The sequence below is a fragment of the Ranitomeya variabilis genome, chromosome 3, assembly GCF_051348905.1.
Source record: "Ranitomeya variabilis isolate aRanVar5 chromosome 3, aRanVar5.hap1, whole genome shotgun sequence".
Lineage (NCBI taxonomy): Eukaryota > Metazoa > Chordata > Amphibia > Anura > Dendrobatidae > Ranitomeya > Ranitomeya variabilis.
The window spans coordinates 408974206-409002063 of NC_135234.1; the positions used below are offsets into that span (position 1 = coordinate 408974206).

The 27858-nt window shown below is 40.4% G+C and overlaps 1 protein-coding gene across 2 annotated transcripts in view; it reads left to right on the forward strand.

Annotated features, from left to right (window-relative positions):
- The window catches only part of ULK2 (unc-51 like autophagy activating kinase 2), a 118085-nt gene extending 90774 nt beyond the window's left edge, over positions 1-27311 (forward strand). Inside the window, exons 14-28 of one of the 2 annotated variants that reach the window (XM_077296240.1) lie at positions 411-471; positions 749-841; positions 6888-7025; positions 10686-10825; positions 11553-11636; positions 13899-14182; positions 14320-14513; positions 15981-16090; positions 16245-16385; positions 17656-17864; positions 19420-19598; positions 19866-19984; positions 20073-20230; positions 22054-22189; positions 24812-27311. In XM_077296240.1, coding sequence (XP_077152355.1) covers positions 411-471; positions 749-841; positions 6888-7025; positions 10686-10825; positions 11553-11636; positions 13899-14182; positions 14320-14513; positions 15981-16090; positions 16245-16385; positions 17656-17864; positions 19420-19598; positions 19866-19984; positions 20073-20230; positions 22054-22189; positions 24812-24873 — 2108 coding nt within the window. In that variant the 3' untranslated portion in view covers positions 24874-27311. The remainder of the gene's footprint in view (positions 1-410; positions 472-748; positions 842-6887; positions 7026-10685; positions 10826-11552; positions 11637-13898; positions 14183-14319; positions 14514-15980; positions 16091-16244; positions 16386-17655; positions 17865-19419; positions 19599-19865; positions 19985-20072; positions 20231-22053; positions 22190-24811) is intronic. The other variant, XM_077296241.1, reaches the window with a different exon arrangement.
- The last annotated feature ends 547 nt before the right edge of the window (positions 27312-27858 follow it).

Sequence of the window (27858 nt, forward strand, 5' to 3'; positions counted from 1 at the left end):
AAGATGCAATCCGACACAGTGGGAAAAAGTAAAAACGTTGTCTGTATTGAATAACAATCTCAATAAAATAAATAAAAAACCATTGGTAATAAGTCATACATGACACCCTTAGTCGCTTCATACTCCCTATGAATCTTGGGTGTCTGAAACGCGCGAGGCTGTTATGTTGTTTTTTTTATTAATTTTTTTATTGAGAGGGTTATTCAATAAAGACAAGGTTTTCACCTTTTCCTAAGGTGCAGGATTGAAATTTTTTTTTAATGTGATTCTTTGTATGACAGCTTTACCACATCTATCAAATAGCAGCCCTCAGTGTGACAAATAAGTACTTTGTGTTGCAGAAAGTGATATATGATGCTTTAGGAGCAAGCCTGAGTTCCTGAACATAATTAGTGTTGCTTTTATTGCAGATGATATGCCTACAGGGGCAGCCGGGCGCAGGGCGTCTAGTGAGTTCCTGATGTGCGGAGGGTAAGTTATCGCCCACTTCAGCTTACTTTATTGCTTTGGCAATTGAGGTTTTCTGCAGCCGTGTAGAACATTCTAACAAGAGATAGTGACCGATGTGTGTACTGGTATAACATAAATCTGCCGTCTAACGGAGTCGGCCCTTTAGTTACACGATTTCTATTAATGGAGAATCTGCCAGTATGTTAGGAACCACTCAGTATTTGCAATATGAAGCATTTTGTGTATTTGGCCTGAGAAGGATCTTAGTGATGTCGTTTATATTTTCTCAACTTTACAGGCAGTCTCCCTTGAATACATCAGGGGGATCTGGACAAACACAGAAAGCCCCTTGTAGCCCCTCTCGCTGCAGTTCTGCAACTGTTCCCACCAGGTATTTCTAGAATCTAGAAATCCAGAAAACTGACACTGGTGTATTGTAAGGAATCCACTACAAAACACATGAACAATATTATGCTTGTATTCGAATAGTATGGCTTCCGGGTAAATCCTAAAATCCTGCTGCTTATTTTATCAGTTCTTAGCCAGGACCAGTCGCCAGATTAAAAGTGGCCAGGTTTCTCCTATTTTATTTCTATTGTTTGCCTGAGTAACGTTTGTTTGTTTGTTTTTTTCTTTAAATCCTAAATTGCTAAGGCTTTATGATGCATCATTACCCTGTGAGCCCCCTTGTTAAAGACCGTAAAAGTTAGCACCAAATATAAAGTCCTAAAAAAGGCCCATATCTCTGGAAAAATATGGTGGATCTAAAGAAAAAAAAAAAATAGCCAGGTATTTCAGAAAAAAATGCTGAACTTTCTGAAAATTCAGCAATATTATTACATAATATAATTGGGTGATAATTTCCATTTGTTCCTATCAGTCTTTGTGCCCTCCCTTCCCATATGCACATGCAAGCTACAGTAGGGCAGGTAGTGTCCACTTTTCTCATTACTATTGAAAAACAGATGATCACTGTACAGCTGCAGTTTGGAAAGGATCAGGTGTCTTTAAAGGGAATATGTAAGATCAACCTTTCAAACCAATATTTGGGCATGCAGGTGTTTGAAATGTAAATCCAACAACACCTTTTATATCTTCTATCTTTTGCTGCATTCCCAAGAGATTTGTATTTTGATTCATTTGCAATTGAAGCGTTAAAGCACCACTTCAGTGTTTTTGTTTTGTTTTTTATTATTGTTGCAGTGCTGGAGTGATGCCACTAATGTAAATTCCCAGCCCCCTGCTCGAATACTCACCCGCCACCCTCTTCGTCTTTTATCAGCACTGCTCCCGTCTGTGTCGTCGATGTCCAGGTTTGTGACCTGCAGTATCGCTCCATTGTTTCTTGGAGCGAAATGGAGGCCACTTTTCGATACACATCTGAGAGCTTCATTCTGCCTTTCATAGACTTACGGTACATTGAGAACTTGTGACTGATACTTCTGGTCTTTCGGAAGTTGCGGTCACAAGATCGTGCTGTGTGACCGGAACAGCACTTGGGTGAGCTGAAGACGTTATTGGGTGAGTATAAGAACAGGGATCTTGCGTTGGTAGCACCACTGCCCAGCTCTATCCTCACCTACTGCATCCTCACCCATCCCTTGTAGAGTGTGATCCTTCAAGGGCAGGGCCTCTCCCCTCCTGTACCAGTCTTCACTTGTTTTGTTCAAGATTATTGTACTTGGTTTTTATTATGTTTACCCCTTTTCACATGTAAAGCGCAATGGAATAAATGCGCTATAATAATAAATAATTTTTAAAAAACGCAGGAGTGGCGATCTGTGCTTGACCGAGCACTTAACAAGCTTCTGCCTGGCTTTCACTGCCTAGCATCGGCCTCTGTAGCTTGATAGCTCACTGACGAGGAAATCGCAGTGAGCCATCAGTACAGCTAAGCGGGTTGGTCCTGGGAAGGGGGGGATAGCCTGGAGAGGTATTGGCTCCTTATGTGCTTTGCCATGCCCAAAGCACTTGATGCACTTTAATTTGCATATGAATGAAAATGCTAATTATTTGAGAATGCAGCAAGAGATAGACATTATAAAGCTGTTGATTGATTTATATTTCAGAGATCTGTATGCCCATATATTGGGGGGGGGGGTGTAATCTCAGTGGCAGATTCACTTTTAGCATTCAACCGCATTTTGCCTGCGGTGTTACCCGCCTGTCTTTTCTACAATTGGCATTATACAGGGCTATGATATATCGTAGATGCAGTTGCTGTCACTACTATGAGGTGTCTGCGCTTTGGAATATATTGGTGCAATCATGAATTGCATATTAAATAAAGGCATTTATTACTGTTACTTGGCGATTGCTTTATTACCTCTGACCGCTCCCTTGTGAGTTATATCCTGTTGGGACTGAAGATCTAATCTAAATATCATAGAATTGCCATGGAAAAAAAAGCATCCAATTATTTATTTATTTATTTTTTTTTTTCTGCAGCTGTTTCCTGAGAATTAGTACTGTACTGACAGTCACTAATTTACAGCCACAATTCTATTCAGCTTGCTTTTTTTATTGAATATTGTCAGGTGAACAACAAGACACATTGCTTGTTTTAGGGAGAGAAGGCTGATTAGTTCTGTCCTTTTTTGAAGGGCCTCCTAAGTACTAAATGATATTTGAGTTTTGGATTTCCAATGCGAGACCCCCACTGGTCACAATAAAGTGGCCATTCCATCTTGTCATCATTGTTTACACAGGCACATTGAGGGTATATGTGCACACGTTCAGGTTTTTTCGCGTGTTTCTCGCGTTTTTTCGTGATAACGCTATAAAAACTCATTAAAAACACATACATTATGCATCCTATCATTTAGAATGCACTCTGCATGTTTTGTGCACATGGTGCTTTTTTTTCCACAAAAAAAATGCATCACTGTAAAAAAAAAAAGCAGCATGTTCATTAATTTTGCGGATTTTCCACGTTTTCCCTGCTGTTCTATGCATTGGGAAAAACCGCAAAAAAAAACACACACAAAAAACGCGTCAAAAACGCGAAAAAAACCGCATGTGGATTTCTGGCAGAAATGTCCGGTTTTTGTCAGGAAAATTTCTGCAAGAAATCCTGACGTGTGCACATAGCCTGACTTTTCTGTATGGACAGCTGTACAAATCCCATGGAGAAAGCCACCACTGATCAAACATTGATGGCCTATATAAAGGATGCAAACATTTTTTTAAGGAAAGGCTCATTTTGTGACTTGAGACACATTCCAATCAGTACAACAAAAGGTCCGTTTTTATCAATTTATGGGGTCTTTTGGATCAAGGAAAATTACATTCTTTGCTTTGTCAGAAGACGTGACTTACCATGTTGTAAAATATTTATTGGTCTTCTGCACATAATTCTTCTTGTAACCAAATGTGTAAATATGATCAGGTGATCAACTTTGTATAGTAAGTGGTGACTGACAGTACAACTAGAGACTAGCATCAAAACTATTCTGGCTCTTTAAATACAAAGTCGATGCTGATCTCGATGCTTGAGAAGTAATCAAACACAAAGAGGAAGCAGCACCCTGTTGACGCTAAGATTTGCAGACATTCCGTATTCTTGTCTTTTGCATCACTTCCCTATTTACTGTGCTTATACATTTGAAGCGCATAGTACATATTTACATCAAATGGTGTAAGCCCATCCGTCATGACAAGGCCACCTCATACACTTGGGTTTTTCAACTATAAAATATACCTATATGACAGGAGACTTGCCCCTCTCTCTGACCTAGACCTGCAAAATGAACTCCGAATAGTTAGGAACCAGCTTTCTGTTGCAAAGACATTAACCATATTAGATTGAAAGTTTAGATTCTATTTTTCACTAAGACCAAAAGAATTAGAGATTCTTTACTGGGGGCAGTTGCTTTTTTCCCCACCTTATGACTCTGGCCAATCAGAAGCAGAAAACATAAAGGGGGTGTGGGGGAAACACCCCCAGAGTGTCAGACCCAGGTTTCTGTGTGACACATGTAATGTCACACAGATCTGCTCCTCTCACTGCCAGTATCTGTCATTACAAGCTGGGAAGTAGAGCAGAGCTGTGTGTCATTACAAGCTGGGGAGTAGAGCAGAGCTGTGTGCCATTACAAGCTGGGGAGTAGAGCAGAGCTGTGTGCCATTACAAGCTGGGAAGTAGAGCAGAGCTGTGTGCCATTACAAGCTGGGGAGTAGAGCAGAGCTGTGTGCCATTACAAGCTGGGGAGTAGAGCAGAGCTGTGTGTCATTACAAGCTGGGGAGTAGAGCAGAGCTGTGTGTCATTACAAGCTGGGGAGTAGAGCAGGGCTGTGTGACATTACAAGCTGGGGAGTAGAGCAGAGCTGTGTGACATTACAAGCTGGGGAGTAGAGCAGAGCTGTGTGTCATTACAAGCTGGGGAGTAGAGTAGAGCAGAGCTGTGTGTCATTACAAGCTGGGGAGTAGAGCAGAGCTGTGTCATTACAAGCTGGGGAGTAGAGCAGAGCTGTGTGTCATTATAAGCTGGGGAGTAGAGCAGAGCTGTGTGCCATTACAAGCTGGGAAGTAGAGCAGAGCTGTGTGCCATTACAAGCTGGGGAGTAGAGCAGAGCTGTGTGCCATTACAAGCTGGGGAGTAGAGCAGAGCTGTGTGTCATTACAAGCTGGGGAGTAGAGCAGGGCTGTGTGACATTACAAGCTGGGGAGTAGAGCAGAGCTGTGTGACATTACAAGCTGGGGAGTAGAGCAGAGCTGTGTGCCATTACAAGCTGGGGAGTAGAGCAGAGCTGTGTGCCATTACAAGCTGGGGAGTAGAGCAGAGCTGTGTGCCATTACAAGCTGGGGAGTAGAGCAGAGCTGTGTGTCATTACAAGCTGGGGAGTAGAGCAGAGCTGTGTGTCATTACAAGCTGGGGAGTAGAGTAGAGCTGTGTGTCATTACAAGCTGGGGAGTAGAGCAGAGCTGTGTCATTATAAGCTGGGGAGTAGAGCAGAGCTGTGTGTCATTATAAGCTGGGGAGTAGAGCAGAGCTGTGTGCCATTACAAGCTGGGGAGTAGAGCAGAGCTGTGTGTCATTACAAGCTGGGGAGTAGAGCAGAGCTGTGTGACATTACAAGCTGGGGAGTAGAGCAGAGCTGTGTGTCATTACAAGCTGGGGAGTAGAGCAGAGCTGTGTGACATTACAAGCTGGGAAGTAGAGCAGAGCTGTGTGCCATTACAAGCTGGGGAGTAGAGCAGAGCTGTGTGCCATTACAAGCTGGGGAGTAGAGCAGAGCTGTGTGATATTACAAAAACCTCTTGCAGCTCTTCTCTCTCAGCACTGTACAACCCTACCCCCACACCGACCGCTGGGTGACGAGCGCAACAAGTAGTTTTTGTAAAGACTTTGCTCTGCTCTACTCCCCTCCCCCACTTGTAATCACAGTAGAGCAGGGCTGTTTGTCATTACATGTCTTGCATAGAGAAAGACCTTCTCTTGGGGAATGTTTACTGTCCCCCCCCCCCCCCCCCCCTGCATGATATCAACTTATGATTGGTCAGTGTTACGCAGGAGAAAATGTACATGCACCACAGAAGAATCTCTGCTTATTCCCCTTTAGTTGGAGACTCTGCATTGGACTCGAGGAAGGTGAGTAAGGCACAGCTTGTTTTTAAAACAAACAGCAGCCAGATTACTGAGGTGTTATGACATTGGTAATCCCCTTCTAATCTACATTTGTTAACTGTAAATACTTTAGAGGTGCGGTCTAATTGGGTATGAGAGTGCTATTAATACTGTCAGAGTGAAATGGTAATAAAAACAGACTTCTGTTTTCGACGTGCAATGATGCTTTAAGTATATATGGAGCTTACGTCAGCTCACTTGTTGTTTCTCGCCTAAGGTCAGTGTTTCTAGTTCATTTTGTTTTTCCATTTCTTGTGTTGTCAGCAAAGTGAGTGCAAATGAAAATTATTGTTGTGGTTCAGGACATTTGACGTAATTGTTCCTGATGTTTTATAGTAGGTGTGTAAATATTTCTTGCTGGAGATACGAGACCTGCGTTAGTTGTTGCCCTGAGTGTGGAGCGCAGTGATCTGGATGAGGGATCTTTGTACTGCCTTGTGCTGCACATGGCTAGGCTCCTGTAAACAGTGCGCTTGTACTTCCTGTTCTTCTTGGAAGAGGACTTTCCTAGAACTGCTTTGTTTTGCACAGCAGCGCTTTATTGACGGGAGGGACTTAGTCCTGTTGATTATCAAGCTCCATTTTTTTCGTCTGTATACTCTAATGAATAGACCACAGGAGAGACTTTCTACAGCAGCTTGAACTAAAGCATTTTTTACACTGAGTAGAGGAAATTGATTTTTAAAGCCATTAGTTGTAACACTGCAGTCCTTTTTCTTGTTTTTGCAACTCCTGTTGTGCAATGGTTCAGATAACCCAACGACCAGTACACAGGGATTTATTCCCACTGTTCGTGTTTTTTAACTCTAGGCAAAACCAGCCTCAAATTTCACCACGGAGCGAGACAGCACCCATTCCTGTGCCCACCCAACTACGGAACTATCAACGCATTGAGCAGAATCTTTCATCCACTGCCAGCCCGACGACTAACCTACATGGGTCACCCAGGTATGGTCCAGAATGCATGCTTATTGTAATTACAAGTTCTTTCATTTAAATGAAAAGCGGAGTAGAAGTTTTACAAAGTTAGTTTGGTTGAAAAGACATGTTCAAACTGGGGATGGGAAAGGATAAAGGAGAGAAGTACATCCACAATACATTATCCAGGCTGCCCTAAAGGAGCAAGCTTTCCCTCTCCTAGGTTATGATAAACTGGATCAACATTCAGAACACGAATTTTACACATATACAATACAATACAAATTATATTGTGGTACCATATTACCCAGAAAAATGTATATAAATACTTTTTTGCCCAACGATGACAAAAGTATTCTCGGAGTAATTGGGCATACAAGTATTTACACACATGTACATAAGTATTTAATGTTGTTTCTTTAAAGGAAAGAAACTAACTTCTAAGGCTACGTTCACATTTGCGTTGTGTGCCGCAGCGTCGGCGCCGCAACGCACAACGCAAACAAAAACGCAGCAAAACGCATGCACAACGCTGCGTTTTGCGCCGCATGCGCCCTTTTTTTAATTGATTTTGGACGCAGCAAAAATGCCACTTTCTGCGTCCTCTGCGCCCGGACGTGTGCGCCGCAGGGACGCATGCGGCGCAAAACGCAAGTGCGACGCATGTCCATGCGCCCCCATGTTAAATATAGGGGCGCATGACGCATGCGGCGACGCTGCGGCGCCCGACGCTGCGGCGCAGACCGCAAATGTGAACGTAGCCTAAGCTCTTTGTGAAACAATGAACTATTTCCATTGTGACCAGCTCCTGGGGTAGACTGCTCTACAGATTAGTTCTCATGGTAAAGGCCTGACTCATCAAGGGGTTAAATTATTATTATTTTTTTTTCTCCAGACCATCGTCTTTTGAGCATGTTCTACATGAAATCGCATTTTGTATGTATTTTGTGTATGGGCCATTAATGTAATTGTACAAGTTAATCATGTCCCACCTTTGACATCTTTTTTTTTTAAATACATTTTAATGCTTTTAGTTTTTCCTCAAAATTAAGACTCACCATGCCACTTATTACTTTTGTGGCTCCAGCTTCGTCTCCATCTAGGTTTCTGCCCACCTCGTCGTAAAAAAAAATCTATCTGGTTGGTTTAACAACGTATGTCCTTCAAAAAACCATACTCTCTATAATTTGTAATAATATTTTAGTACCCTACACTTCTGTATATACCTTACAAGCCCCTCAATCTTTTTTCCGCACTGTTAAGCTATCTGGTCTGTATTAACCTGTGAAACCCGTAGAGCCCTTTTTGAAAATAGCTTTGCTCCAGTTGCTGAGCCAAGCTTCTTAAGAACCTTTCAATGCAGCCCATCTGGTCTCAAGACTTCGTTCACACTGATTTTATGTAACTCAGTGTTGACCATATCAACGTTTAACTGAATATATTAGATGTCATATGAACAGCACAGGGCTCGACCACCTCTACTGCTTTTTTTTCTTTGGTATATTCAGAGCTAAGAACCCGCGGAGGGGAAGGTGCGGGACAGTGTGTTCTTGATTGACAGTTTGGACCAGCAGCATCATCGTGATGATTTAAAATGTGCATTTTCTCATGCTGCAGCTTTGACTCTGCAGCGCCAGTAAAGCAGAGGGGCACTGAAGCTGTCAAGATCCAGCTTACAAGTTCTGTTGGAAAGCCCTTGTAAAAATTGCACTTCTTTCCTAGGAGATCGGCCGCTGCAGAGGTGGCCGATAACCTAGACCAGTGTTCACCAACTCCAGTCCTCAAGAGCCACCAACAGGTCATGTTTTCAGGATTTCCTTAGTATGGCCCAGGTGATGGAATTGTTGCCTATCTAGATGATGGAATTCCTACCTGGGCAATACTAAGGAAATCCTGAAAACATGACCCGTTGGTGGCTCTTGAGGGACTGAACTTGGGGAACACTGCCCTAGACAGTGAGAAGTATACAAAAATGTATAAAATCCCTCTATTATTTAGAAAAAATAAATTGCAAAGTTGCTTGCTTGTTTTTCCTAATACTTTGGCATTTTACCCATTTATGATTTGAGAATAACCCGTTAAGGCTGGTTTTACACTTGCTGTGTTTCTTCAGCCCGTTTCTGCTGCCCCAATGCATTTCTATGGGGCCGCAAAAATTCGTAGGAGCGCCGTACACGCTCAGTGGGGCCGCAAAAACAACGGAAGGTTGTTTTTGTGGCGCACCGTGACTTCCAGTTTTGCGGACCGCGGTTTGTTTGTTTTTCCAATACTTTTGCCATAGTATTGGAAATCCAAAAGAAGTTTTTTGTGGTCCTTTATTGCGGCAGACCAGGAAAATTGCGGCAATACGGCCTGCAAAAAAAGCCCACAATAACGGGCTGCAAAAATCCCGATAAGTGTAAAAGAAGCCTAAATTTGAATAATCAATAAGCTGTTCAGAAGTATTTGCAGAAATGTTGCAGCCACTATACCCCTGTTTGGGGAGTTTGTCCAGTCTTTATTCTTTTTTTTGACCAACAAATAAAGTAACACGCTGTAGCGCTATAACATGCAAACATGAAACTTGAATTTCATTACTGCTCTAGAAAATTAGTGAAATTGAGAATACTTAGCTCATGAATTGGCTAATTCATGTGTGCCCGGCAGCCACAATAAGGCGATTCTCATTGCTGGGAACCTGCCTGTGTGAATCTTCTCTTGGGCTAAAGCCTACATTTATATACTTTTTTATACTTTATTGAAATGTTGCAAATTTGTATTTATACTGTGATATTCCACTGGTCTGTATAACTTGCACTCCCCTGGCTAATGGCTTACTGCCCTCATTGTATCAGGAAGCTATAAGTAGGAGCTGACTCTGCAGTGTCAAATTTGTCTGTTTTGTTTACATTTTTTATAATCTTTGGTACTTTGTTTCACAATAAAAATAAGCTTTTTAACAGTTATACTCTGTTTTTTCTCCTGATTTATAATTTTTATGGTGCCTAGTCTCACAATTTAACATGTTGCTGTGTTGTTCGTTGCTGATTTATATGGGAAGATAGGATCCTATTGTAATTTAAAAATGCCAGCGGCTGAGGGGTGGAGTGCTCAGTCACAGAGTTCAAGTATTAAATATCAAAAGATCTACCAGCGCGTCCAAATAGAAAACAGGTGTGAACAGGTGCTTACTAAGAGTAGCCATCTCCATATATAACCAACAAATAAAGTAGCACTCTGTAGCGCTATAGCATGCAAACATGAATACATATACACACTCTCTAGTGCAGTAATGCAATTCAGATTTTATATATTTCATGTTTGCATGCTATAGTGCTACAGAGTACTACTTTATTTGTTGGTACATATGGAGATGGCTATGCTACGTAAGCACTTGTTCACACCTGTTTTCTGTTTGGATGTGCTAGTCAGTCTTTTGATATCTATCCCTTTTTTGGAAATATCGGTATTTAAAAAAAGATGGGATAAAGCCGCTCCGCAAAATATTCATTTAATCGCTCTCTTTGGCCGTTTCTGGGTCAGATGTTTACATAGGACTCTTTTTATGTACTATCCTGTTATGTGTTCCATATATACCATTATGGTTTCCTAAAGGGGAAAAGCTGAGTGCGTGCATGCATGAATTAATGTGTTATTCCCCATATCAACCCTCTTTCTTCTTCTTTTTTTTCTCCTTTCCCCTTGCTACAGATCTGGGGCAGTAAGACGCTCTAATACTAGCCCCATGGGCTTTTTAAAAGTGGGTTCTGGATCACCAAGTTCTGGAGACATGGTGTCAGCAACTGGTCGTCGGTTATCCACTGGCTCTTCTCGACCTTATTCTCCTTTAGGTAATTTTTAATAATGCGATGTTCTCATTTTCTCGGGATATTCCTCCTGCACCAGAACTACAAATATAGCTTCTAAGTTCCACTGACCCAGATGTGCATGTATGCCTGCCTCATTGTAGTGCCGTTCCATAGCTGTGAGTCCATACATACATATTCCATGCTACTCATTTTTGGCAAAGCCGATGACCATGTCATAGCTCTGTATTTTTCAGTGACCACTTATCACTCATGGCGGCTGTCATTGACCTGCTCTCGTTTTTGTGTTGAAGTAGGGTAAATGTTGAGTAAGTGCTCAGTGCACATGGCCACCTTTAGCTTGGAGAAGGCGGTTTTCTTTATTCTTAGTCTTCCTTTGAGATTTGGCCTACATGACAGGTATACAAATACTGCCAACAGCATTGGTTGGGCATTGCCACTTTATTTAGATGGCATACCTAATATACTCATTGTGCTTACTAGTGATGAGCGAATGTGCTCAGATGCTAACCAAGTGACTTTGGCTTGATCGAAAAATATGATCGAGCATGGCAGGATGACACCTTATCTCCTTACTAAATGGGGTATATATAGTTATACAGGGGCTTAGAACTTCCTTAACATTAGTAGTTTCTACTCTTATGAGGATGCTTATCTATCCCTGCACTTAGATGATGTGACAATACAATTCACAACCTCCATGTGTATATATGGGCTGGTTGTCATTCTTTTTTTGTTTTATGTTATACAGTGGGAACCATACCAGAGCAAATTGGACACTGTTGTTGTGGTCATGCTCAAGTCCACGAGTACAGGAGTAGAAGCTCTTCAGGAGGTAAGATTGCAGATATTCGCCACATGCATCAACAGACATCGAACCATGAAAATGTATTTGATTCTTAATTGCAAAAAACAATATAGAAATACACATTTATCAGAAATTAATCCATGTCCAGTAGATCACTTGAAGTATGTAATGAGCTATTTTATAATGTACATTTGCAATTAATGACCTGTCTCTCTTGGATACATCCTATTAAGTGTTTCTACACAGAGATCACATTGATTATATGAAGCGGTGCTCCGGGCCTTCTGCGGGTATGGACATATCTTCATATAATGTATCCCAGGAAGCCTTGCTGTCAGCTGTGTGGCTGAGGATCCTCATAGGTTTCATCTCCGTCCATCATCTGACACTGGTTGTTTTATGGCAGCCTGATGTCTACTGATGGGTCCTGAAATAAACTGAATTCAACCTGGTGCTTTATTGTCCGATCACGGTCATCTGCAAATGATGGGTTTATAGGTATATTATAAGGAGCTGCTGTTCTAATCTATAACTGTAAGTTACAAGAGTACAGCCGTTCCCAACCTGTCAATATATAACACTGGGAAAGACCAAGTGAGGTGAACAAAGCCTGCCTCACCCAAATAGACCTTTTATCTGAATGAAAAGCACCTAGCCCGAGCAGACCTTTCACTACAAGAAATTATTGGCCCTTTTCCAAGCAGACTTGTGACCGTCAAGCATGTGGTAAGGCTGGTCCAGCAAAAACTTATCTGAACCTAGAATGAACTTATATGTCTGGGCTTGAAACTTAAGTGTCAATATGATAATTCCCAGCCATGTAGTTATAAGATATATATGGCACCAATAATAGTGTGTCAGAACCTAGCAGACTAGAATACATAAAATATAATGAAATGCATGCTACCTGTACCAGATCTAAAAGTATAGATGGATGTATGTATGTACGTGTTCTGCTGGTACGATTATAGTCTATGGCCCTGCCGGCGCATACATCCAAATTCTGTTTTGTGGGGAGTTCGGACTTAAGCCTTTATGCGACCACCGAACGGGTACCAGAACTCAATGTGAAGCCTAAAATTTAAAAAATCACTTTTTTTTGATCCATTACATTGGAGTGCTGTTTCTAATCAATCATAATGGCTAAATAAATAGGGCAACCTAAGCAGAGCAGATCTTATAACTGTAGCTATGTAATACAGAGCAGATCTTGTATCTGTAGCTATGTAATACAGAGCAGATCTTGTTACTGTAGCTATGTAATACAGAGCAGATCTTGTAACTAACTATGTAATACAGAGCAGATCTTGTATCTGTAGCTATGTAATACAGAGCAGATCGTGTATCTGTAGCTATGTAATACAGAGCAGATCGTGTATCTGTAGCTATGTAATACAGAGCAGATCTTGTAACTGTAGCTATGTAATACAGAGCAGATCTTGTAACTGTAGCTATGTAATTCAGGGCAGATCTTGTAACTGTAGCTATGTAATACAGAGCAGATCTTGTAACTGTAGCTATGTAATTCAGGGCAGATCTTGTAACTGTAGCTGTGTAATACAGAGCAGATCTTGTAACTGTAGCTGTGTAATTCAGGGCAGATCTTGTAACTGTAGCTGTGTAATTCAGGGCAGATCTTGTAACTGTAGCTATGTAATACAGAGCCAATCTTGTAACTGTAGCTATGTAATTCAGGGCAGATCTTGTAACTGTAGCTGTGTAATTCAGGGCAGATCTTGTAACTGTAGCTATGTAATACAGAGCCAATCTTGTAACTGTAGCTATGTAATTCAGGGCAGATCTTGTAGCTGTAGCTATGTAATTCAGGGCAGCCTAAGTAGACCTTTCACGTGCAAGAAAGTTGATTGTGTTTATTCCAAGTAGACTTGTGGCTCCCTTATTATGGAACTACTAATTTCTGCCTCATGGGGTTTTTGCCTTCCTCTGGATCAACATGTTAGGCTATAGGTTGAACTTGATGGACTCCTATCTATCTTCAACCTTAAAACTATGATATTGTATAAGCATGCTGTAAGCCCGGTTCATCAAAAAACTCTCTGAACTGATCCTGGATTGAACCTCCAGTTTCAGCATTCCAGTTCGGTATATAGCTCTTTATTGCAGGCATGATGAAAGTGAATGAAGCCAGCACAATGTATTCGGTTTATCTAGAGGATTCCTTTAATGGATGTTGGTGTCCTGAGAGCAGGATGTGGCGCCTTCTGCTGTATTTTTGCTACATGCGGGGAATTTGAGCTTTGTAATAGGACGTCTTTTCTGTGTGTCCAGGTTCCCCAGTGCCACAGTCGCAGTCACCTCAGTGTTTGCTAGGTGGAAGGCTGCCAAGTGCCCCGACCCTCACAGACATCTATCAGAACAAGCAGAAGCTCCGGAAGCAACACTCGGATCCTGTCTGCCCATCATATGCTGGGCATGGCTTTAGTCATTCTCCACAGCCAGCTCGACCTGTCAGTCTTGGAGCGTCTCCTACAAAACACATGGGATCATCACCGAGGAGTTCAGAATGGCTATATAAGAGCCCCTTACCCACCATTATAGGATCACCCACCAAGGTGGTTTGTTATAACGTATTCTTTTGCCTGCAATATACAGTTGGATTCATCTTCTGCCAAATGCATGCTCTTCACCCAGTATAGAGCTTAATACTCTTAGTCTTCGATTTTAACCTTTAATAATGCTATATTTCCAGGCATCCGCTCCATTCAAGATCCCCAAAACACAAGCCTCATCAAACCTCCCTGCTTTGGTTACTCGTCAGGGACCTGTGGATACTCTTGTACAGGTCAAAGACTTGTTGGAACCGAGGGATTGCTCTCATTTCCATTGCCCACATGGGAATGAAAAGGCTGGCACTGGAGAACATGGCAAAGCCACATTTGGAAGGTGAGAGCATGTAACCTTGTGAATAATTACTAGTATGGTGTCTTGATCTTGTGGTGCAAGAAGCAAAGTGTCATGAATTTGGACTGATATAAAAGAGGCCTTCTGCCATCTAGTGGACATTTGTTATAAGAACGTTTTAGCTTTTTTTTTCCTCATAAAGCACATTGATATACACATTTTTGGCAACATTTTTACATAGGAATACAAAACTTATTTTTATAGAAAGATGGTTATATAGATCTATACTCGTTTTGACAGATTGGGTGGTCGATTAGCTTTCAGGATCGCCATCTTCTGGAATAAATGGTTAGCACACGAAGCACGGTTAGCACACAAAGCACTTTCTCTCCAAAACAGTGGATCAAAGCGATCAGCAAAAAGCTTTATTTTCATCATAGGTATGAGTGCTATCCAGTTATGTTCGTTTGATAGAAGTTTGAGAACTTCCCGTAGGCAAGAAAACAACTGACACACTGACCAAACACTGATGAAAATTTGTCAAAAATACAGATAATTGGACAGTTTAGTTTTTTGGAAACCTAAAAATCACGGACATCTGAGTGCGGTCTTTGGAAGCATTGGTGAAGGACATGATTTTATTTGGCAATGGTATTATAGTTCCAATAGTACATAGGCCAGTAGGACTTGCTTATAATGTGATGAAAATGTAAAATAAGAAGTTGACGTAAAACAAAACAAGATAAAAAAAAAAAATGGGTGAAGATTAAGCTGAGGAGATGAGGGTAGGGAGGGGACAGATGACATCTGTGCTATAATATAAGATGGCAGCGCTACCTTACATCCATCTATCAATGTCTGGAACGTCCCTGAAGTCCAACCAATCATCCCAAGTTCTCCAATTCGCAAAATTTACAAATCATTTTTGTTACCATCTTCTCTATTAAAGTTTGGTGCTTAATTTCTGGGACCTCATCCTGAATTGATAAGTCCTTGTTAGTCTTCCATGAAGGACAATCTTAGCTGTTCTCAGAAAGTGTTTGGTTTTTGTTTTTTTTTAACTCGCCCCGTTAATTATTCTTAGACTTTGCACAATGTGTGGGACTTGCTTCTGCTGTTAACTTGCAGAACATAGGAGAACCATGGGGGAAAAAAAGTGAGTACATCCACTTATTATACAGCATTTGGATTTTTTTTTATGTCCATTAAAACTATTTCTGTGGATTCAAAGATACATCTGATGCGTTTCCGGCCTTGGGTTACGCACAGTCATAGACTCGAACACCAGAAACACGTCAGAGAGGTCTTTAAATCCACAGTAAACATTTTCATGGACAGGTAATAAATTATTTGGATTTTATTTTTTTATAAATGGATATAGCCACTTATTTTTCCCACGGTTCTCCTAAGCGGGCCATATTTAACTTTCCGTACCTGTCCTTCTGTGGGCTGTGCCACGCTTCTAATGTGAATAATACCATCAGTAAAGCATGGTGGTCTCCTTTACAGGTCTGTGAGTGCTGGGAAATTGTCAGATCAGACCAGCAGGACGATCCTAGGAGGACAGCATTACCAGGGCAGCACAGACAGTCTGAACTCTGAGCGTCCCATGGATACAGGTATGGGCATTCTTTTACTAGTCATTGATGGGTACTATTTTTTGGTTTTGAATTAGCACTGTTGAAAATGAGCATGTGAAAACTAGTGTAGATCTTCAGTTTCTTCCAGTGCATATAGTCTGTAGTATATGTATTTCTATTTATTACTTTCCAGTCCCTTCTGGTGCTACAGGAAGCGTCCTCACAGTGCCTGCCATGGCTAATAGAGGAGTGATGTTTACAGTGGGCTCTCCTCCTAGCAGCGCCACCCCACCCACGTGTACTCACATGATGATGAGGGCTCGAGCCACATCAGGTAGGGTGGGCACAATTTCTTTTTTTTTATATTCTAATAAAGAAGGTCAAATGTGTTGAGCGTACAAGAAGATGGATTGTCTCGTTTCATATATTGTTAGCCTATTGGCTCCAAGATATAAGTAATAAACCGAGTGTTTGCTCACCCTCTCCAGGTCCAGCAATGCCTCTCCACTACTGCTGTTGTCTTATTAGGCTACTGCAGTGATGCTGATGCAGGCTGAACAAGACGCTGAGCTCTGTGATTGTCTGCAGCACTGTCTACGTGGCATCACCTCTGCAGCCTATCAACAAAGACCTGAGCAGCAGTGAGCGGTAGTTCTTGACCTGGGGATGGCAAATAAGAGCTCAATTTGTTAATATTTTGCTGAGCATATAGCCTATTATTTGAAATGGGACAAACCCCCTTATAATGGGGGTCCTATTTCCCATTGTAGTATGGTCTGGAGCTGTTTGAATTGACAGCCATGCATGTCCACTGCCTCTCCATTCAAGACCTTTTAACGCTGATGAAAGAAGCCAAGAGCTGTACTCTGATTTCTCCAGTGTTCCTTTAGTCTTTTTAATTATCAGCAGCACGCCTGTAATCTTTAGCGCCACTCAGGCTCCTACTAATCTGTGGTGGTGCTCCCAGAGATCATCTATTATGTGGATGTGTGTGAGTTCCCCTTTAAGCTGGCATATTCTTTTATGAAGAAGTCCTAGCATATCTTGTCGTGTGAAACCGAGCTCGTTTCTAACACTGGAACGTGGTCAGCACAGTGACTCGGACATATGATTGTTCAACAGCCACATTATCAGACGTCACTTTTTTGATAGTTGTGTTACCCACTATTTTTTGGGGGTAGGTCACAGCCCCTAACAATCAGTCTGTCTGTTAACAGGTCTAATTTTATTTTTTGGACGTATTGCAAAAAAAAATCAAAAACTTGGAAGCACGTCCTAATTTGATCTGTGTGATTTAAGTCTGTCCTGTGGAAAAAACAAAATTAATGGTTTAGCATACAATGTAATACGGGTGCAATCTGTATTTGATTGTTCATTTAAGTAGGAATAGTGAAGAAAATTTATTTTTTTTTTAATGGATGCAAAAAAGGATTGTAAAAAGGGGCACACGAACCAAAAATTGTATCCTGCACACTGAAAAAAACACCACTGACTGTTTTTCACGTATGTGAACAAAAGCTGGTGCTTAAAAAGCGGCCTAACGTATATTGATTTATGCAGTCGATATTTTACATATTTATGTTTTTTTTTTTCCTCACATACAGTTGGTTCAAACAGCTCTGGTGGCTCGCTGTGCTCCACTAGTGGCCGGGTGTATATGGGATCCCCCTCGGGAATACACATGGGTTCCTCTCCTCCTGGAGCAGATGCAGCACCGGCCCTCAAATACATGTCTTATGGCACATCACCGCCTAGTCTTGAAGATTTTATAACCTTTGAGGCTCCTGAACTGCCTGAAGAAACACTCATGGAGGTATGAACGATGCTGCGGCTAGAATAATGGGTGACGTTACATTCAAAGATGGATAGAACATTTTCAGATTAGCAAACTGCATGTAATGTTTAAGGCCAAGGCTTAATCCTTTTATGAATAGTGTGAATGCAAAAATAACAGTGGACATTTCCCTAGATTACTGCACTTCACTTTTAAAACCTTGCGTCATTGATTTTATTTTTTTCTCCTGAGTGCTATAGCACTAGTAATGATGTAATATTACACTCGTTCCACATATCATTATGAAGATGGAAATTTGATCATTCTACAATACTAGACATTTGAACAACGAAGAAAAACTGAAAATTCCAAAGATAATTTAGATGTGTCCACGAGCGTCCTCCCCGACGCGCGTTTCGGCAGTATAGCCTTTCTCAAGGGGTCCCCTTGAGAGGCTATACTGCCGAAACGCGTGTCGGGGAGGACGCTCGTGGACACATTCCTGGCCGACTACTGGTAATGACATCAGCTGATGTGGCTGTTTTATTGCTATATATTACAGGAGCTAGGATATTAATTGACTAGGCTATATGGGAAATGTGTAATATATGTGGTCGCGCTTTATAAGATTCTATATGACCCTTCAGCTTGTGCTGTCAATACAGATAATGTCCCCCGAGTATCCTATTCTCTGCATGTGTTAGTGGGTTTAACCCCTCCCTTTCCTTTTTTCCTTCTGTACCTGGTTATTTAATAATTTAGATAATCAAAATTAAGTTTCTTTGGAATTTTCTGTCGTTGTTTTTCTTCGTGGTTCATGAGTATTGCAACTGTTCCCTCTAATGTCCATAAATGTATGACCACAGTATATTCATATTAGATCTAATGATATAACTAGTGTGATGTTTGTTAGTCTCATGAGGTGGTTTGAATACTAGACATTTACAGCTGACTTGCCAGTTGGCTTCCAATAAATGGGTACCGGTAAATGTAACTACACAACTTTAAGGGGCTGTTTGGGAACAGAGTTTTAAGATAATTAAAGAGCTGTTATCATCATCATCATCAACATAAATTTTCAGGAGCACACTGTTAACCAGCCTCCTGGCTTTGTTTGCTTGGGGATGGGCCACTCTTGAAGATTAGCAGCTTGGATCGGAGTCATTGTTGAGCCGCTGATCCGCGCTGTGCCCTCTACAATGCAGCTAGCAGAATCAACTTTGCATCTGAGGAGCACAATGGCACTGAAATTTGCTGGATTCAGTTCAGAACCACACTTCAAGCTTTATGGAAAAGAACTTGTAAGCACTGCTCTCCTTCCTTATTGCTTACAGCTTGTTGCCTAGGATAATGGCTACCGCTGTAGCTTATCGGCAGTGGCCGGCAATCCTAGGCAATGATGATGGGTATATTAGGTAAATAATTGAATAAAAATTCCCTGTCCTCTAGAATAGAGGATTTCATTTTTTTTTTTTTTATAACACCTAAATTGTATAGATGCTCTTCTTTACAAGGACTTTGCAATTTTAACCACTTGTGGTGTTGAAAAAACCCTTTAACATTAGTTTCTATATATCTCTATTTCTGTAATCAGAGGGAACACACAGAAACCCTACGACACCTCAATCTGATGCTTGCCTTTACTGAATGTGTCATGGAGTTGACCGCAAGCCGCAGTGGAAATACGGATTTCTGCGCCTCAGCCGTGTCCCTTTACCAGATACAGGAAAGTGTGGTGGTAGATCAGATAAGCCAGCTGAGCAAAGAATGGGGGTAAGTGACTATGACAAATTGATGCAGTATACAATTTTTTCTGAAAAAGGCAGAATGCAATAGCCTGGAGGAGTCTTATAACATCTCCGGATGTGGTTTATTTCTTGCTCTCCGTGTCCTAATTTGTGCTAGTGAGTTGGTAATCTCTACGCGTCTGATTCTTGACCCCTCATAGCCCTCGAGCATCTGGTGGTCATAACATGATCTGTTTACCCTGGTAGGGAATTAATGAGGACCGTAATTGACCTCGCCCTATTGTTTTCTCAGACAAGTGGAACAGCTGGTACTGTACATGAAATCGGCTCAGTTCCTGGCCTCCTCTCTGCAGCTTGCCAAATCACAGATCAAATCAGCAAAGTTGACCCCTTCAAGTGCTGTAAAACAAGGTAAAATGCTGTCCTTGCACACCAGATTCATCCACAAACCCATTCGTAAGAACCAGTGACCCTGAGGCTTTTTTCATTATTGTTACAGTGGTGAAAACCATGAATGACCGATATAAGTTCTGCATCAGCATGAGCAAGAAACTGACTGAGCAGCTGAATCGCTTTTTCTCAGACAAACAGACATTTGTGGACGAGATAAACAGTGTCACAGCAGAAAAATTAATCTACAATTGTGCTGTGGAAATGGTAAGAGGGCTATTACATCTGCACCCACATTTTGTGAATTTATCTTATTAGCTGATGTTTTTATCGTCTTTATAAGGCAAGAAGGCAAATTTATATTCTAAAGAAACACTAATATCTGAGAGGATTAGTTCAGACATGGTAGAATTTTTCCACGACTGTTCCAAGCCAAATGGGAGTGTTTTCTGTGACACAATATGGTGTACACTGCAGAGGAATGGCATACATGAGGAAGCCTCTCCTAAAGCCCATGCAAATAAAAGGCTTGTCTACAATTTGCCAGGGCCCATGCTAAAAAAAAAAACAACAACAAAAAATAAGACTACTTGGACTCTATACTCTGAAGTGATGAGACCAAGATAAATGTTAATGGAACAGATGGCTTCAAAACTATACGACGTTTCAAAGGCGAGGAGTACAAAGAAAACTATATGCCTACAGTGATACATGGTGGCAGTGTCCTTTTTGGGGCTGCATGAGTACTGCTGGTGTCGAGGGGCTACATTTCTTTGAAGATATCATGAATTCACAGATAGACTGCTCTATGTTCAAAGAGGAGATGCTACCATCACTCCGTGCTCTTGTTAAACGCTACTTTTTTAACATGACTATGATTATAAAAGGCTACGTAGCATTTCTGAAGAAAATGGGTGAAAGTGATTCAGTGGCCAAGTGTGACCCCAACCGAAACACCTATGGGAAATTCTGAAGAGACAAATTGGGCATTACTCGCCATCCAGGACTCGGGGACTAAAAGAGGTCGATCTTGAAGAATGGAAAAAGATGGATGTTACAGTATGTGGCCAACTTGTTCACTCCATGCCTAGAAGACTTGGTGCTGTCCTTAAAAAAAAATCATGCAGGTCATACAAAAGACTAGGTGTAGTTGTTTTTGATGATTTATATAAATTTTTTTTGCATCAACCAATTTGAGTAAAACTGTAGATTTTGTGCTGAAAGTTACATTATTAAACTTACGTTCATGTTGGGGCCTAAAAAATGTTCTATAAAACCCAGTCATGTCAAAATTTTAGAAATTCTTCTTGTGTTCAGTGACATACTGATAAGTCTTTTTAAAGGGGGTGTACACAGTAAAATCTAGTCATATGTGAATGGTGATAAAATATAATAGCTAAGCACATAGATAATGTAATGAATAATTTATAGCCCCCGGCTGAGTAATGCAGTCATATGAACACAAGTGATTCGTCATTTGCATTTATCACATTTCCTTTTTGTCTTGTGGTATTAGTTGCTGGGTTTTTTTTATGCCAAATTCATTAAAATTCCACATTGCTTCGCGAGCATTCTTAATGTTATGTTTACTTTTCACATGAGTTCACTAAATTGTATTACTCAGCCTAGGGTTATATAATCGTCAACGTAGCTAAGGATTATGCGCTATTGATTCTCTGCTTATGTAATATTGTATTTTTATCACTCTATTCACATATTAGAATCATGTCTAAATGGTTTCGACTTGTGTTTGTACAGTACCCAGCATGAATGAGTATACCCTTTAAAAAGTAAAATTAATCAGTATCTCACAAGAATAATTTTAAAAATTTTCATAGAAGTTTTTTTAACCCACAATAACGGACTAAATGGATTTGACTTATGTTTGTGTATATAATTGCACTGGCATAATATCATGGTTATGCTTGAGAAAGGCTTCAAATGAGATGTTTAAATGTTTCTTTTATCTTGGTTTCCATTGGAGTTCTGCTTCCATGCTATCTCCCATGTTGAACGCTTTAGAACATGCATGAGCGACCGACTGCTTAGAATCCGTTGGGGTCATTATAGTTTTTCTCCGTTTGTACCAGGTTCAGTCGGCTGCACTAGATGAAATGTTCCAGCAGACAGAAGATATTGCCTATCGCTACCACAAAGCAGCACTTCTACTAGAAGGCTTAACAAAGATCCTACAGAGCCCTGCAGACATTGAAAATGTCCATAAATGTAAGGTTCATGGAGTGAGAGGGGTGGATCGTCTTTAATCATGTCAATAATCCTAAAACTGTGTGCATAAGTAAATGCTATAAGAGAAAATTCATAGTTGCATTTAAAACCTCTAATATCAGGATTGTGTGAGAACAACTGTATCAATGATAGTTTATTTTATTCACCATAGAACATTTATATATTTTGTATCAGACCATGCGTACATTAAAGAACAGGCTGATATTTGTCTATCATCCAGAGCTGCATTCACAATTCTGCAGACTGCCGCCACAAACCTTGATGGCTCAAGCCTAGAATGCCATCTTGCAAAAGAGCCTTGCATTATATTGGTTCATTAGGGTTGTGATTATTCCCTATAATACATACTATGTGTACATGTTACACCGCATCCCAGCTTGTACTATTCTGTATATAAAACAAGAATGCAATTTTTTTTTTATAATTTTTTTTTAAGCTATGTATTGTTCATAACAGGATATAGAAGACAGATCAGATCATGAGTTGAAATATTCTTATTGTTTTCAAATAAAATGGAAACGTCTAATTGAGAAATTGACGGCAGAAACACGTCTCAAAAAAATTGGGACGGTGTTAACAAAAGGCTGGAAAAGTAAATGGTACTAATGGAAAAAGAGGTGGTGGGTCAACTTTCAATTAAGTCACATGACTGTATAAAAAGAGCTGTTGGGGTCTGTGCAGACTATCAGGAATTGGCAGTTTGGGCACAGCGCATGTCCGTCTCTGCAGGTGAGCTGCGGGCATCTCTGGACACATAGTGTGCATGGGAATTCTTGCTGTAACATTTGGATGCTGCATAAGTACGCAGTGTCCAACTCGCAGAGTTTACCGATCGTCTGCACATTCCCAGAACCAATGATGGTCAGAGGTTCGCCAGTCTGTAGAACAGCATCTAAAAATTGTTGAAAAATGTCAGAAACCTGTTCCTCACCGTAAAATTGCAAAGCCTTTGAATATCCTACCATCTACAGTACATAATATCAAAAGTTTCAGAGATTCCAAAGTGTTCCTTTCTCAAAACTTCATCAATCTGTCTCCTCACTTCCCAGCCGTTTAGACTGTTGTAAAAAGAATAAGCGATGCTTTACAATGGTAGACATGGCTCTGTGCCACCTTTTTTGACATGTTTCGGTCATCCATTTCTAAATGAGTTAATTTTTTCAAATTACGGTACATAGAAAAATTTCCAATTTCCAACTCTTGATATGTGTTTTATGTTCTATTGTGAATAAAATATGATTATTAGAGATATCCAAATCCTTGCACTCCTTTTTCATTCATGAAGCGGTCACGTGCAGGTCACGAGACTCGCGGCCATCCTGTGCATTAGCGGTCCTTGCTCTGATTTGCACAGACTTCTTCATAAGTCCTAATTATGAGCGCCCCAGTGATTAGATGCCAACGGTTGATACATGTCAATTGTCCTTGTCAGAATCTGAACCATATAAAAAAAAATTAGAAATGTTAATTTTTATATAATAAAAGCTTTAAAACTTTTCCCAATATACTTTGTGTATCTGTGCCTTTAAAATGTTCAATAATTCGGCTCGCTATCATTTAATTTGAATCTTCAATGTTTATTCCGGTGGATAAAAATCTGTCCTGTTCATGTAGTGTGCCTGTGTTTCCATCGAACGACCAGGACAGCTATATAGCCACTAGATCCGAATGATAGAGACTCCTATTGAATAATAGCCAGATGAAATCTTGACTGTGGGCAGTTAAAGGGAACCGATCATAAGAATCCTGCTGCCTAAACCACAGACAGCATGAATCAGATCCTGGCTGTGTGATTCTTTTTCCTTTTTAACCCGTGGCTTGGGCAGCTCGATTCTACAGCATATCGTGTACTCGTCCATTATGCCAAAAGATAAGCTATAAGGGGTTATTTACAAAGAAACAAGTTATCCTCTATCTATGGGCCCAAGTGGCTGGATCGCCACCGATCTCGAGAGCGGGACTCTGCGTCCCCATGTTGAATGGAATGGAGGTGCTCATGATTTGACGTGTTTCTTTCATGGTCAGTGGGACTGGCGGAGAACGCCAAGCACTGTACTCCGCTATTTCTTGACGTTCCATTGTCCAATTAATGGAGCAGAGACCAAGCGCATCGCTGCTCTGTTCAAGATGGTTCTCTGCAGGCCTTTTATTCATGTTCTAAAGTCCCAAATGCTGGGGGTTCCCTAAGGGTGGTCCCACTGCGATCAGCAAATTATCTGCTATCCTATGGAAAAATATATATTTTTTTTTAAGTTACTGTTTTTGTTTTTATTAAAGTACACACAAAAGAAATGAGACTTAACTGACAAGTTTGAATTGTTCTGTTGCGGAGTTTAGCTTCTCACTTAATTACTTTGACAGATTTAGGGATACAAAGGGTTGCGTGAGATGGGTTGAATTTTCCATACAAGGTGGTGCCTTATAAATGTCTGACCATGCTTTCATCCTTTTTTATTGTATCATCGCAAGCTAGAATATCCCTGTGCTTGGAGCATTACTAATGTTTTATAGTCTAGCTACACTTGTGTTTTATATGATTTTTAACACCCTCGTCATTGTTTTTAAACCTTTTTTTTTGTTTGTTTTAACCCTTTTTCCCAGATAAAGCCAGTGTGGAAGGAAGACTGTCTGCACTCTATGGAGCCGTCGCTCTGTATGAATAGTAATGGACAGCTGAAGACGAATACAAGGGACCACTGTAGTGTAGATCAGTGTATATATACTTGTACATCTAACACATGGAAAGAGGAACCAAAATCTCCATTGGTGGCTTTCCGAGTGAAAATAAATCAGGGGGCTGCAGGAAGGCTGCCTTATTTTAGAGACACTCCTTGCATACCATGCCTTTCAATCTACATGTAATATGGAGGGAAATTTTTAATTTTGGATATGTATTTTCGATAATGAACTACGGTTGCTCCAGGAAGGTGGAGGTGATGAAACCAGTAGGGAAACCTTCACAAGCCGCAACCCAGTATTCCAGTAGTGAAGTGTTCAGTGTTTACCTACTCACCCAGGGTTTCTGGTACAACGTCTGAACCCAGAGGATCCATCCAACCGAAATAGAAGAAAAGCACTTTATTTTGAGTAGGAACAGAAGTAAAGGAAACAAAAAAAAAAACAAAACGGCGCTCGGCCATGCAGTGTTGGTTAATTTACCCTCCTTTTGATGTGGCTACCTGACGTTCTACTTTTAAACCAATTTATTTTGCACTAATTTCTTAAAACTGTAAATGATCTTGTATGGAACTCTTATCAATATGAAAAGGCACAATGGATTTACTGAAAAAGTTATCATTTCATTGTATGTATCAAAAAGTGGAATTTAATATGTAGCTTCCTAAAAACTTTACAAATGGTAAAAAAAAAAATTTACTTGTGACCCTTTTTGTATCTATTTGTCTAATACTTGATTACTAATATGTTTGTTTTTAATAAGGTTTTTATTTTATGGGTATTTGCTTTCTCTACAGGTGTCGTGTGTTGCATATATATTGGTTTGTGCATGTGAAATGTGCTGACTTACTCTAGTTCTCTAATCGGGTGTTCTCCTACCAGACGTAAATGAGTTCCATGGACAGTGTTAGAGAAGGAGCAGTGCTGTAATCTAGACGTGTGTGACTACTACTACTCTGTTAGGTATTAAGAGACAGTAGCTCCTGCCGGACAATTATACCCCGAAGTCTGTAGTGTGGCCTGCAAATATTAGTGTGCAGCTCACATGTCTGAACAGTAGAAGACGCAGGAAGAGCCGCTCACAGCTATGGCACCAAAGGTTAGTAGACAGAACTGCTGTGTGACCGGTAAAACTAGAGTTATGGTCACTGGAGGCCAGTACTTGGTGACGTTTCTTCTTTCTTTTTGAAGAACAGCAGTGCCACTCATTTATTTCATGTGTAACATGCCACTTTTATTGTCTAATGTGACACGTTTGGATAAGCCTTTTATGTCATTTTTAGTAGTTTACCGAAAATGGGTTACACCGAAGTCCGAATTCTTTCACATGGGCTCACCGTATTCTTTCTACACGTTTTCACACCTTTAGTGCAGTTCTAGGTCCTTGATACACTTTTTTTTTTTTTATACATATGATGAAAGTTAGAAAGACAAATACTGCGCCACCGTGTTTTAAGTTTGTTGTTTTAGATGTTTTTTTGCTCCTTTTTTTACATGTTCAGTTCTGAAAACATAACTGGCATAACAGCCATTTTTTAAGTTCTAAAAAGCATTTAAGTAGAAAATGAAATACCAGCGAGTTTTATATGAAGTTATGATTCTTGTTTCTACTTGGTCATTACATTTAATGGAGGCATTTCACAGACCTACTGTGCAGATGTGGAAAATGCATGCACGTTCCCATGCGGAACAGATGCCTGGCATATACCATGTAGGTCTCCGCTTGACTAACACAATGTGTTCACGTTGAGGGACACGGCATATGATATTTTTAAATGTTTGCATTTTTTTATGCTACTGGTCTAAAAGTTTAAGAATCTCGGAAAACTTTGCTGTCTTCTTTTTGCCACGAGTATTGAAATAAACCTCCTCCTCTAATTAAAGCAGTCTGAGATTTTGCATGTACCCATTATGGATGTTACTTGATAATAAGACTAATGTCTGCTACTATACACTTAAGGACAGTATGTGAAAAAAACAAAACCATAATTTTATGTTTTTAGCCAAACTTCCAACACCATTTGTTTCACTAAATTCTGATGCTTGACCGTTTACTACCGGATTTTGAGACTTCTGCTAAAATACATTGATGGTCATAAAGTAGTACTTACACCACCGCTGCAATATATTAATATTTCAATGCACCATGTGTTTTATTTTACTTGACAGCCATTTTTATATTATTTATCAAAAATTCTGCCAATTACTTTGAAGTGTTTTTATTTATGTACCTGCTTGTGGAATATACAGATGCCCATTTGTGCATTTCTAGGTCTTTAATACCGTGTTTCTACCTCTCGTTTGTAAACTGCATGCGTTATTCTTAAATCTAGATTACAACTCATAGAACCGTTGCAAAAATAGCCTTTTATTATGGCTTGTATAAATGTATATTATGAATAAATAAAACAAACAGGAAAAAGCGCCACAATTTTTCTGTTTTTGTTTTTTTACTTGAATTAAGTGGTTAGTTGATAAGATTAAATATAATCTAGTTGATTGTGATTGCAAGTATTGTCGAAAAGCTAGAATTTCGGGCCTTAAAGGGAATCGTATCAGGTTTTTGCTATGTAATCTGAGAGCAGCTGATGTAGATGTTGCAGAGCTAAGACTTTTGGGCTGCGTATGACCCCGCCTGAGTAGCAGCTTCCTATGTGCGCTGAATTGTCAGCATCCTGCTAATCAGGTGGGGTTACAATGATTAGCCTGACTGCTCTGCACATGAGATATAGTCAGGCAGTGATAATCTCCTGCTGATGAAACAATTATTGACTTGAAACTGCAATACACAGTATAATAAGTGACGTATCATTGTAATCGGGCTCTTTTGCCCTACATTACGCTGCGCTCAGATTAAATGGCAAAAACATGGTGACTGGTTCCCTTTAAAAGGAGTCTTACAACCGAAGACATTCAAGGCCACCCGAAGGGACATTATTAGGACAAAGGGGTTGACAAGTAATGGACACCCC